At 30.8% G+C, this 14,195-nt stretch overlaps 1 protein-coding gene across 1 annotated transcript; it reads left to right on the top strand.

Annotated features, from left to right (window-relative positions):
• The first annotated feature begins 1,060 nt into the window (after positions 1 to 1,060).
• Positions 1,061 to 12,924, top strand: LOC112692998 (dynein heavy chain 6, axonemal-like). Its single transcript, XM_025567846.1, has 27 exons — positions 1,061 to 1,495; positions 1,622 to 2,275; positions 2,333 to 2,443; positions 2,527 to 2,967; positions 3,036 to 3,460; positions 3,527 to 3,665; positions 3,728 to 4,264; positions 4,357 to 4,608; positions 4,668 to 5,103; positions 5,174 to 5,846; positions 5,907 to 6,353; positions 6,423 to 6,595; positions 6,658 to 7,552; positions 7,621 to 7,866; positions 8,172 to 8,409; positions 8,477 to 8,965; positions 9,026 to 9,198; positions 9,270 to 9,450; positions 9,523 to 9,702; positions 9,767 to 10,540; positions 10,847 to 11,087; positions 11,143 to 11,445; positions 11,522 to 11,673; positions 11,730 to 12,080; positions 12,146 to 12,238; positions 12,311 to 12,629; positions 12,695 to 12,924. Exons 1-27 carry the CDS (start codon positions 1,073 to 1,075, stop codon positions 12,922 to 12,924), a joined length of 9,576 nt encoding a protein of 3,191 aa, XP_025423631.1. The 5' UTR covers positions 1,061 to 1,072.
• The last annotated feature ends 1,271 nt before the right edge of the window (positions 12,925 to 14,195 follow it).

Genomic DNA, 14,195 nt, shown 5'->3' with positions numbered 1-14,195 from the left:
AAAATGCCTCGTATTTTATTCCAAGTAGTATAAATTAAATTTGTAGCTGATATAACATCATTTTAGATTCTATGTTCTAAAATTTATAACAGCAGAAAAAAAAAGCAAATGCATTCAAAATCCGTACTCTAATTATAAGATAATATCAAAGGAATTTCCTAAAAAAAATTAGATACACACATTTTTAATATTAAGGTACATATATTAACATATTAATAACTAGGTAGGTATTTTATAAAAAAAAAATTGTATAATTTTATCTGAAGTGCTTTCAAACAGAGGATTGAACTATAATTGAATCTCAATCCTTCGTTTGTTAGACGATAACTTTCCTATTGGTTAATCAATATCAAAATCAATATAACAAATTCTAAAATTATTAAAAATGACTGTTATTGTTCGAAAATTAAAGTCAATACCCTTGATACACCTAACTGATCTTATGAATTATTCACATTATATTACACATACACTTTTAACTTTTAAGCCTATAATTAGAAATAAAATAACTATTTATTTTATCAAACCACAAAATAAATTTATTAGTGTTACCAAATGTATTATTTTTAAAATATATTTTAGTGTAAAAACTTATACTAATGTGTTAATTTATAATCATGTTTGCGATAAACATATAATGTTAAATAAAAAATAAATTCTGTATTTCATTATTCTTTTTGTTTAGCAACCTTGGTTAACCGATATTAATTCAAATAAAGAAGAAGTTCAAATATTCTTATCTAAACTTAACGAACGTTTAATTGAAAGCCGAAAAGAAGCAAACTTGTACACATCATACCAGCATTTCTTTAGAGTAGAAATGACAAAATTTGAGGAATTAAAAAATGCAAGTGAATCGGTTAGACTTAGAATATTGCTTTGGAAGTGTATAGATGAATGGGAAGAAAAAATGTCTATATGGAATGAAGGCAATTTTCATAATTTGGACGTAGAAGAAATGAATACTTTCATAGCACTGAATTCAAAATATGTAATGCAATTCAAACTAGGTCTTCCAAATTCGGAGCTGATTGATAAAATTGATAATGCAGTGAAATCATTTAAACAAAAAATGTTAATTATATCAATATTGAGAAATCCAGATCTTAAATTTAATCATTGGAATACAATTGAAAACATACTTCAGACAAAATTTCCAACTCAACAGCCTCTTACTTTAAGTATACTTGAAGACGAAGATGCATTTAATTATGGTACTGAATTAACGGAAGTTTCTGGACAGGCAAGCTCAGAGGCAGCTCTATTGGCGATGTTGAAAAAAATTGAAGATTCTTGGAAGCTTATAGATTTAATTGTAATTCCTTATAAAAACATGCCTGGTGTTTTTATACTTGGTTCATTGGAACAAGTTCAATTAACATTAGAAGAAGCAAACATAAATATAAACACTTTAATAACAGCAAAGCATGTAAAAATAATCAAAAATAGAGTTGAAGAATGGAAAGCTTCTATGGATCTTATGGATGATATCTTAGTAAGTAATCTATCATATGTATATGTTTATGATTTTTATAATTTTATTGGTTACAAAAATGCAAACTATTTTATATAAATTAAATTTAAGATTAATGCAATTGATTAAGTTAAATTATTTGTTTAGACGGAATGGACATTATGTCAGAAAAATTGGATTTATTTAGAGTCTATATTTGCGGCTCCAGACATCCAAACGCAACTTCCAGTTGAAGCTAAATTATTTAATGAAGTAGATAGTTCTTGGAAAACGATAATGCAAAATGCCGACAAAAATCCATTGGCTTTAAGTGCATGTACTCAGCCTGGTCTATTAGAAGCTCTTAAAAAAAACAATAGACAGTTAGAAGAAATCTTAATGTACTTAGAAGCGTACTTAGAAACAAAACGTGTAGTGTTCCCGAGATTTTATTTTTTGTCGAACGACGAGCTTATTGAAATAATTACTCAAACGCGGAATACTAGAGCTGTACAACCATATATGGGTAAATGTTTTGATGCAATTTGGAGAGTACAGTTTGAAAAAGATGATGAAGAAGGAAACCCATTACAAATAATAAAAGGACAAGATGATTCACCGACCAACATTATTGCGATGATATCTCCCGAAAGGGAAGTTGTAAAATTCTTGTCGCAGGTTAAAGCACGAGGGAATGTTGAATTTTGGTTATCTAAGGTAGAAACAGAAATGACGAATTCACTTCGATCACTTATGTTTATGGCTATTGAAGATTATGATAACCATCTAAGAGAAGAATGGGTTTTATTACACGCTTCTCAGGTTAAAACGCCATCACTAATTTTATTGAAAATGTACCTTATGAAGTAAACCTTACAGATAGTCCTGACAGTCTCCCAGTTGATGTGGTGTCGTGATGTGCATTACATTCTTAAACTTGATTCCAACGTACAAACAGCTTTAGTTGAATTTGAGCAAAAATGTTTTAAAGTCAGTATTTGTATTAGAATGAGTATAGAAAAATTAAAATACATAGAATATAATGGCAGTTTTAAAATACATTTTTTCTTTAGGATCTTAATAATTTAGCGGCTATGGTCCGAGGACATTTAACCAAACTTCAACGTTCGGTTATATGTGCATTGATTACTATCGATGTCCATGCTAGAGATATAATATCTACAATGGTCGTTCGGGAAGTAAACAGTGATTTAGACTTCGAATGGCTAAAACAACTACGTTATTATTGGGATTCTGTGGACAGTTGTGTTGCATACATGGCAAATGCTCGCTGGTTATATGCATTCGAATACCTTGGTTCTTCTCCTCGATTAGTAATCACACCATTAACCGACAAATGTTACTTGTGCTTGCTGGGTGCATTACAATTAAATTTAGGTGGTGCACCTGCTGGGCCAGCTGGTACTGGTAAAACTGAAACAACTAAGGACCTTGCTAAAGCATTAGCTACACAATGCGTTGTGTTCAATTGTTCTGACGGACTAGATTTCAAGGTTTACACTGCGTTGAAAAATTATAACGCACACAAAATTTATTATTAAACTATTGTTTAATTTAATAGATGATGGGTAAATTCTTCGCTGGCTTAGCTCAATCTGGAGCTTGGTGTTGTTTTGATGAATTTAATCGCATAGAGCTCGAAGTATTGTCGGTTATTGCGCAGCAGTTAATTACTATAATGAATGCAAAGTTGAATAATGTCAACCAATTCATGTTCGAAGGCCGGAAGATAAGACTTATAAAGACTTGTGCAGCATTTATAACAATGAACCCTGGGTATGCAGGGAGAAGCGAATTACCAGATAATTTACAAGCTTTATTTAGACCCATGGCAATGATGGTACCTAACTATGGCTTGATTGCCGAAGTTATATTGTATTCTGAAGGATTTGAATCATCAAAAATGTTGTCTCAAAAAATGGTCAACATGTATAAATTGTGTAGCGAACAACTATCTATTCAGGATCACTACGATTTTGGAATGAGGTATAATTTATAGTTACTGGAATATAATATGGTTGATAACCAAAACATTTATTCTATACATTATAGAGCTGTGAAAAGCGTTCTAGTAATGGCAGGTTCTTTAAAACGCGAAAACCCATTCATTAATGAAAATTTGGTTTTAATTAGAGCACTGAGAGATAGTAATTTACCTAAATTCTTAAAGGACGACGCTGTGTTATTCCAGGTATAAAGTAGAATTTAGTGATTAATCAAAATATAGCTTTATAAAATAATTTTAATATTTAGGGTATATTGAATGATCTTTTCCCTGGTGTTATCTTACCTGAACAAGATTATGGGATGTTTCTCTCTACTACTAAAACGATTATGGAAAATGAAGGGTATCAAATCGAAGAATGTATTTATGTTAAAGTTATACAGTTATTAGAGACAATAATTGTCAGGCATGGTATCATGACAGTTGGTCCAACAGGTGGTGGGAAAACCACTGTTTTAAAAATACTTAGCAAAACATTAACAGAGCTTTATAATAATAAAGTGAAAGAACAGTATTATAGACCAGTGAAAGTATACCAATTAAATCCTAAAGCTATTACTATGGCTGAACTTTACGGTGAAGTGAATATCTTAACAATGGAATGGAAAGATGGATTACTTGGAAAATTTGTTAGAGAAACTATTAAAATAACGAAGGAAGAGTTTCAATGGGTAGTGTGTGACGGTCCTGTAGATGCAATATGGATCGAAAATCTTAACACCGTGCTTGATGACAATAAAATGTTATGTTTGGCAAATTCAGAACGTATAAAATTGAGTTCATGGGTAAACGTTATAACATTTGAATGCTAGAAAATAAATTATTGTTTTGTCGTTGATTTAATAAAATCGACGGTTTTAACATAAATAATTTATAGGTTAGAATGATTTTTGAAGTTGGTGATTTATCACAAGCGTCACCTGCTACAGTCAGTAGGTGTGGAATGGTTTATATAGATCCAAATGAATTAGGGTGGCTACCTTATGTTCGTTCGTGGGTAAATAAATTGAAAAATAATGTCATTATGAATAACATAGAACTAAAGAATTATCTGTTGGTGTTAATCGAAACTCACATAAATGAAGGCTTTTTGTTTATTGACAAACACTGTTTGGCTCCAATTAAACAGGTATACTGATGTAAACTATAATCATTTACATGAAAACATTTACTTGAATACTATTTCAGGCCAAAATTAGTAAAGCAACAATGATGTGTGCAATTCTCGAATCCCTTTTAAATGATCCTGATAGTTTTGATGCGGAGACAGAAAATAAAAAAGTTAAAGAATACATTTGCCAGTCCTTCATATTTTCATATCTGTGGTCTTTGGGATCAAATTTAATTGATTCTTCTCAGATTAAATTCGAGGAGTTGGTTTTCAATCAATTCAAAGACAATACCGATGCTAATATATCGTCCGAAATTAAATTATTAAATGTATACCTGCACACAGTTAATAAAACATTTGAAAATTGGAGTTCTATTGTTCCCGGTTTTGAGTACAATAAAGACACTCCCTATTTTGAGTTGTTAGTACCAACAGTAGATAGTATTCGATACTCCTATGTTATGCAAAAACTAATTCAAATGAACCAACCAGTGATGATAACTGGAGTATCAGGTTAGAACAATTACAATTATAATGTATAATTTAATGTTTGTAAATATTTGTTAAACTATTATGATGTTAGGGGTTGGTAAGACGTCGGTAGCCAATTTCGTTATGCAAAATCTAACAAAGACAAATGATTGGGTCACTGCGATGATTAATTTTTCGGCACAAACCAGTAGTAATAGAACACAAGAAATATTGGAATCGAAGTTGGAAAAGAAAAAACGAAATCACTATGGTGCACCGGGAAATAAGCGATTAGCTATTTTTATTGACGATGTCAACATGCCCAAACCAGAAGTATTTGGAGCTCAACCTCCTATTGAATTACTAAGGCAGCTCATAGACAGTGGTGGCTTTTATGACCGAGAAAAATTAAGTTGGAAAAACATATCTGATGTTATTTTATGCACGATATGTGCACCCCCAGGAGGAGGTAGAAATCCATTAACTTCAAGATTCACTAGGCATTTTTCTATGATATTCATTCCCACGACGAGTGAAAACGCTATGAGAACTATATTTACATCAATTTTAGATGGTTTTCTTGTAGAGTTTCCACAAAAAATTGCTAATTTGAGCATAGCCATTGTACAAGCTAGTATAGCAGTTTATTCGCATATATCAGAACATCTGCTACCAACTCCAGCAAAGTCCCATTACGTATTCAATCTCAGAGATTTGTCGAAAACCATACAAGGAATTTTGCAAACCGATATCACATCAATACCAAATCCGTCAAATTTATATAGGTATAATATGAATCCTTTCGTGTTATAAGTTAACTACAATTTGTTTTGTTTTTCTTTCAGATTATGGTATCACGAAACATTACGTATATATCACGATCGTTTAGTTTGCCAGGAAGATAGATTATATTTTCACAAACTTCTTAAAGATATATGCACACAATATTTTGATAATTTTGAGTTGGAATTTTCTACAACTGACAACAATTCAACACGGCCTCCAATATTGTTATTTGGTGATTTTATGCTTCCAGTTTTAAAAGAAGAAAGGATTTACGAAGAAATAATAAACATTGAAAAATTAAAAATAGTATTGATAGAAAATTTAATGGATTTTAATATGGTTTATTATAAAGACTTGCAAATCATATTTTTTATGGATGCAATTGAGCACATTACACGAATTGCTAGAATATTGAGATCTGAAAGAGGAAATGCTTTACTTGTAGGACTAAGTGGAATGGGCAAACAATCATTGACTAAACTAGCTTCACATCTTAACACTTACAAGTATTATATATTTACCAACACGTAAAATACATGTATTTATATTTTAACATTTCATGTTATAAAAATTAGATGTTTTCAAATTGAACTAACAAAAACATATGACTATACTACTTTCCATGAAGATTTAGTGAATCTATATTATAAAACTGGAGCTGAATTTGAAGACACTACATTTTTATTCACTGATAATCAAATAATAAAAGAGGAATTTTTAGAGGATATAAATAATATTCTAAGTTCAGGTAAATGTTCATAATTTGTTGTAATAAATAAAGTATAGTTTGATATTTCAATTTTCTAAAAGGGGAAGTACCAAATTTATTCAAGCTTGAGGATTTAGAAAAAGTTCTGACAGCTTGTCGACCTGCAGCCATTGATTCAGGGATCGATAGTAACAACCGAGATGCTATTTTTAAATTTTTTATACAACGAGTACGTTCAAAACTCCATCTTGTTATATCTATGAGTCCAATTGGTGATTCATTTAGACGAAGATGTCGTTTATTTCCTTCGTTAGTAAATAACTCGACTATAGACTGGTTTGATGATTGGCCAACCGAAGCTCTTTTATCCGTAGCTAATAAAAGCTTAGAGAGGTTTAAACAATCAAAAGATTCCAGTATCGTTAATAATCTAGCAAAAGTTTGTAATAATATGCATGAAATAGTTAGTCTGTCAACAAAATTGTTTTATGAACAAATGAAACGATATTACTATGTAACACCGAAAAGTTATTTGGAATTTTTAAAACTATACTTACAAATGCATGAACATCAAACCAATAAAATACAAAATGATTCAGACAGAATATCAAATGGATTGCACAAATTATATGAAACTTATGGTACGATCGAAGACATGAAAATCACATTAAAAGCCATGGAACCAGAATTATTAGAAAAAAATACAGCTACGCTTAAATTAATGGATGGTTTAGTAATAGAAAAGGCAAGCGTCGATAAAGTTCGTAAAGTAGTGGTTGCAGAAGAAGAAGAAGCCAAAATAAAAGCGGCTGCTGCACAAGAAATAGCGGAAGACGCCCAAAAAGATTTAATATTAGCAATGCCAGCCATGGAAGCTGCTAAGAAAGCATTAAATGCCTTAAAGAAAAATGATATTATTGAGCTTAGAGTATTCAATAAGCCTCCAAAACTTGTACAAACCGTGATGGAAGCCGTATGCTTATTATTGGAGAAAAAGTAATCAGATATCGTATTTATTATGTATTAAATATACGTAATAATTGTGTAAACATTATTTTTCATAGACCTGATTGGGCTTCTGCCAAAATGGTATTAGGAGATGTCAATTTCCTTAAAACTCTACAGAATTATGATACAGATAATATATCTGATAAAATGATAAATCAAATTACACCTTACATAGAAAATCCGGATTTTAATCCAAAAATAGTTGCTACCCAATCTAAGGTGGCTAAATCAATGTGTATGTGGGTTCGAGCTGTTCATAGTTATTCCTTAGTATATCGAATAGTTGAACCAAAAATAAGAAAGTAAGTATCCTAGTAATTTATTTAACAAAGATTTTTTATTAGTTAATCGTCCATGAATTAGCGATAGACCACAAAAATGAATTATTTACTATTATAGTGGTTGATAATTTGTATATTAATACTTTATTGTATAAATCCATTTCAATTTTATAATTTCTTATAAAAATGAACTAAAAATATTTAATCCTTGCAAATTGATTGATTTGATGATTTCATAATTTGGGAACTAAAAAAAATAAACCGCACTTTATTTATTTGTTCTGATTAAAAATATTATGTATTCTCAAAACGTTGTAATTCAATAGACAAAAAGAAGCCGAACAGGAACTAAATATCGTACTAACAGAACTTAAGACAAAGCAAGAAATGTTAGCTGAAGTCGAAGAACGCCTACAAAAACTAGAAAATACTTATAATGAAAACGTTTTGGAAAAAAGCAAACTGGAAGCAAATATAAATAGAACGCAAGCACGGTTAGGACGATCTGATTTACTTGTTGCTGCTTTGAGTGATGAACAAAAAAGATGGGAAAATAATATTAAAGTATATTATCATAATATTTGTGTGTATATTTTGGCTTTGATTTTATTTACGATTTGTTTTATTTTAGATGTTATCCCAACTTCTGTTAACCGTTACTGGTGACACTTTAGTAGCTGCAGGGAGTGTTAATTACTTAGGACCTTTTACAGATTCTTTTCGTAAAGAAATAACTAGGTCGTGGCTTCAGCAATTAGCACAACACAGTATAAAGTTTTCTTCGAATTATTCATTGAGCTCTATACTAATAGATTCATTTGAATTACGGTCATGGAATATTTGCGGTCTCCCCAGAGATTCAGTATCAACGGACAGTGCGATAATAGTTACCAGAGCAAGTCGGAGACCTCTGATGATAGATCCCCAAGAACAGGCATACAGGTGGATTAAACTATTAGAAGCTGACAATTCACTAAGATTATGCAAAAGTACAGATTCAGACATAATGAATGTAATTGTTAATGCAATAAGACTAGGGTACCCAGTTTTGATCGAAGGTTTAGAAGAAGACATTGATCCTACACTGAGACCCGTATTGGAAAATAATATATTCATACAAGTAACTTGTAATTATTATTGCAATTTAAACATCGTTGATAATTTGTAATTGTATAATCAGGGCGGTCGACCTCTGATGCGCGTAGGTAATACCGATATAGAATATGATGATCAGTTCAGATTATATATGACAACCAAATTGGCAAATCCGCATTATTTACCAGATATTTGTATCCAAGTCACATTGGTAAACTTTACGGTAACACCATCAGGATTAGAAGACCAATTATTGGTGTAAATAATCATAGCTATATTTTAACAAACAAAACAATTGTATACTACACGTACAATATTAATATTTGCAGAGATGTTGTGCGATTAGAAAGACCTGATTTAGAAGAAAAACGGACTCAAACTATTGTTAGTATTAACACTGACAACAACTTATTGAAGGAAATGGAAGATAAAACATTGAGAATGTTGAATATGGCAAAAGGAAACATATTAGATGATGAAGAGCTTATTGAGACACTTAACAACAGCAAGGTATACTAAATAAATGTCCATAACATTTATTTATTTAATTATTTTATGTATAATATGTAATATAATTTTCAGGAAACATCAATAACTATCGCTGGACGATTAATCGACGCAGAGGAAACCGAACAAAGAACTAGTATCGAACGAGAGCGTTATCGTGCGGTTGCAAATCGGGGTTCATGCCTTTACTTTGTTGTAGCACAACTGTCTGAAATTGACACAATGTACCAATTTTCTTTAAATTACTTCAATTCCGTAAGTTATAAAAAGCAATTATAGTATTTTTATTCTACTGGTTGACTAATTCTTTTAATTTTAGATATTTTGTAATGTGATTGAAAACAGTCCTAAAAATGTTAAAATTGACATGAAAATAGTAAACATGATTAATGATATAACCATGGATGTGTATACAAATATTTCTAGAGGCTTATTTGAACGCCATAAATTGGTATTTACTTTCTTGGTCAGTGTACACATAAATTTGCAAGCCGGTAAAATTACAAATTCACAATGGAATTTTGTGCTACGCGGACCAGTCGGATCATCTAAACGAGTTATTACAGAAAAGCCCCCGGTAGTCGCATTGACCGAAGAAATGTGGAAATGTGTGAACTATATGTCAGAAGTGTTTCCCAAATTTAAAAATCTCCCCGCAAACTGCACCAAGATGATGAAAATTGAACTAGGTGACTTTATCCAACACATTCAATTGGACCTTGAGAACAATGACACGGTGGTAAACTGGAACCCTGAGCTAAGCTCGTTTGAAAAAATTATGGTTATTAAAGCATTCAAAGAGGAAAAATTAATTTTCGCAATCAGTAACTACGTGATCACTGAACTTGGGAAATCGTTTATCGAAAGTCCAGGAGTTTCGATTAATTTATTATACAAAGATATATCTTCTACGATGCCATTGGTTTTCATACTTAGTCCAGGCTCAGATCCATTTATAGCATTCCAAAAGTTTGCTGTGGAATTAGGGATGTCAGATAAATTACATGCAATATCATTGGGCCAGGGTCAAGGACCTAGTGCAGAAAAACTAATTAGAGAAGGCAAAAAAAAAGGAGACTGGATTTTCTTACAAGTAATAATATAATTAATTATTTAATGGGCCATAACTTTCTAAAATATGAACAGATTAATTGAAAATATAACACATCAAGATCAGCTTCAACAAGACCTCGGTTAATCATATTTTTTTATAGAGCCATAACATGGCACAATAGTTAATGTGTATTTTTTAAATGGTCTCACCATAGTTTGATGTTCATATAAGATTAAATTAAATAATAAAATTATATTATTTATTATTTAATAATAAAATCATTAAATTATCACTATGATAATGACATTTTTGCATAATATGTACATTTTTTATAACTATTTGCAGAACTGTCATTTAGCATCTTCGTGGATGCTTCAAATGGAAAATTTAGTTCGAGAATTGATAGAAAATTCGGCAAAAGTCAACAAAAATTTCAGACTGTTTTTCAGCTCAATGCCATCAAAAAGTTTTCCTACTTTCGTACTACAAAATTCGTTAAAAGTTACAAATGAATCACCAAAAGGTTTAAAAGCAAATCTAAAAAAATCATTTGTTGACATGAACATCAATTTCTTTCAAGATAATGGTAAAATTCATAGTTTTAGTTTAATAAAATATTTTTAGAATTTATTTTATGATAGTTTTTAAATCTGATTGGAGAAAAATGGTCTTTGGGCTGTGTTTTTTCCACGCCATCATTTTGGAAAGAAAGAAATTTGGATCACTCGGTTGGAACATATCATATTCATTTACCGATAGTGACCGTGAATGTGCAATGCTATTATTACATATGTACTGTTCAACTGCGAATGCAATACCTTGGGATGCCTTGCAATATATCACTGGCGAGATAAACTATGGTGGCAGAGTAACTGATTCTTGGGATCAACGAACTTTGAAATCGGTGCTTTGGAATTTCTTTGGTCCACATACTCTTGAGTCAAGTAAATAACAACGAATCATTATAAACGTATTTGTAAATACAAAAATAATTTGTAATACTATATATTTACATTTTAGACTATCAATACTCGAAATCGGGTATTTATTTTTGTCCGGAATCAATAAACTGTACCACTATCGACGACTATCTAATATTTATTGATCAATTACCATTAGTCGAGGAGCCAGAAATATTCGGAATGCATGAAAATGCCAACATTGCATATCAAGTATGATGGTTTCTTTTAAAATAAATGTAATTCCAAGGAGTTATTTCTTTTGTAAGGCTAAAGAGACCCATGATATCCTGTCAACAATCCTTGAGGCGTATCCGAAATCACAAACAGATAATGCTGGCAAATCCGATGATGAAATTGTTTTGGAAATGATCATTGATATTTCCGGGCGACTCATGAAAACTATAAACATCGATCACGCACATTTCACAATAATGGAAACGGACGACAAGGGACGATTACCTTCATTATCTACAGTTCTATTACAAGAGATCGAACGTTTTAACAAATTACTTGACGTATTACATAATTCACTGAACGATTTACGTAAAGCTATCAAAGGACTTGTGGTTATGTCTGCTGAATTAGAAGGAGTTTACTTATCGTTTATGAATAATAGTGTAAGATATTACAATACATACGTTATAATTTTTTTTTATTACAAATACACAAAAAAAATTTACAGTTACCAAAACTATGGATTAAAAAAGCATATCCTTCATTGAAGACTTTGGGTAGTTGGGTTAAAGATCTAATACTAAGATTAGACTTCATTGATGTAAGTTGTGTTTTACATACTTGTTAAAGTTCATGTAAGTTTTATGGTTCAAATTTATTGAAAATGTTTTAGATGTGGATGAAGTTTGGAAGCCCGCCTTCTTACTGGATATCTGGTTTATATTTTCCTCAAGGTTTTATGACTGGATGTTTACAAAGACATGCCAGAAAATACAGCATACCCATCGACACTTTAAAAGTCGATTTTGAGCTTACCAGTACCGTGTTGGTTCAAGAAGAAATCGCCGATGTACATGCAGTTAGCTTGAAAGAGGATTATTCCGCTTACAAGGGTCTAATAAAACAAAATGACGGAGTTTACGTACACGGACTGTTCTTGGATGCCGGTCGTATTGACATGGAAACCAATCGTCTCGTGGATCCTATTCCTGGTAATAATCATATTTTATTTTAAAACGTAAAACTAAATTTACAATATGTGTATTATATATTCTAGGAGACATGTATCCTCCGCTGCCTGTTATACGACTAGTGCCAACCGTAAAATTAGATGAAAATGATCTACGATATAATTGTCCTCTATATAAAACTTCTATCAGAGCCGGGGTTCTTTCAACTACTGGACATAGTACTAATTTCATAATATCTGTTTTATTACCCACAGATTTCCCGGAAAACTATTGGATCCTCAAAGGAACCGCTCTTATCACTCAAATAACAAATTAATTACAGTTCAAACTAATCGTGATAGAACAATTCGAATTTAAACACAATGTCTACTAAATATTTATTGTTTTTTTTTTACAACAAGAATTAAAATCTGCTTAATTATTGAAGTCTCAAAGTCTTAGAGTTTTTTGGTTTTAACTAATCTTTAGATAAATTATTAAAGGTTTTGTATTTTGTATTTGTTCAATAGTAACAAATAGTAACCACCGGAAATAAGTAGCTAACTTAATCTTTACCCATTTTCCCCACCAACAAACAGTTACATTTTTTTAAAATTATCAATTCCCGTCCCCCTCTTCTCTTCGAAAATAAATCCTGATTGAGTCACTAAGGACAAACATACAGTTTCTAACCACATGTTTCACGGGATAAACATATTATAAATATTAATATTAAATACTTGCATAAAGGTTTTGTTCAAAATAAAACCGATTAGTGAGCAAGTATACGAATATTATAAAAATAGTTTTAAACTCTTTAAACATTATATGAACCTGTACATTACGATGTCGCGATAAACATTGTCAGGACGTTGGTTCCTTGATCGATATCAACTCGGGAAGTCCTGGACGAATGGTCACCATGTAACATACTTCTTACGCAACGTAATTTTATTTGTATACTTCTCTAGAAATTATTGAAAAGACTGTTGAGATAATTTAAAGGAAGTGGTATGTTTGAGCATAACAGAGCCATTGGCGGATTTAGCATTTTAGCGCCCCTAGGCTTAATTGCTCTGCCCCCCTCCTATCACTCTACTAAGGAACCAACAATATTTGGTCTACACCCTTTTCTTCAAATTTTATTCAGTTTTTTTATAAAATAAATAAAAAAAAAAAAATATTAAATCTTTAAAATAGAAAACTTCTAAAAATAAAATATTTCATGTCTATTATTTTACTTCAGATACTATTATTACCAGTGCTAATAAACAATGCTTATACAGTCACATAACGGAAATATAAATAGTCAGATATGTAAATACCTATACTCGGATAGTCGGATATTTCTCCTATAACATAGGTACTAATAATTTATTAGTACTAACTAGTAACTAACTGTAGTTATTTTATTACAAATAAAATATTTTCAAATTGTAATAATAATTGTAATATTCTTACTATAGCCTATAGGTACGCATCATACAATGTACATATTAATATATTATTATAAATTTTTAAAATTATTTTTATTCGTGTTTATATGACAAATATAAAAAAAAAATTATTAAGATAAATATACCTAATAAGTTAATAATAACAATTAAT

The sequence above is a fragment of the Sipha flava genome, unplaced genomic scaffold (assembly GCF_003268045.1).
Source record: "Sipha flava isolate LNK unplaced genomic scaffold, YSA_version1 79_pilon_pilon, whole genome shotgun sequence".
NCBI lineage: Eukaryota > Metazoa > Arthropoda > Insecta > Hemiptera > Aphididae > Sipha > Sipha flava.
The sequence above is the reverse complement of the archived record's forward strand: the minus strand, read 5'-3'. Positions and strand labels throughout refer to the sequence as shown.

Excerpts from the sequence above, each read along its gene's own strand:
- LOC112692998 (XM_025567846.1), top strand. The coding sequence starts at position 1,073 with ATGTTAATTATATCAATATTGAGAAATCCAGATCTTAAATTTAATCAT. Across the intron at positions 2,444-2,526 it reads TTGAGCAAAAATGTTTTAAA|GATCTTAATAATTTAGCGGC; the intron begins GTCAGTATTTGT and ends TTTTTTCTTTAG. Across the intron at positions 11,088-11,142 it reads CAATTTCTTTCAAGATAATG|TTTTTAAATCTGATTGGAGA; the intron begins GTAAAATTCATA and ends ATTTTATGATAG.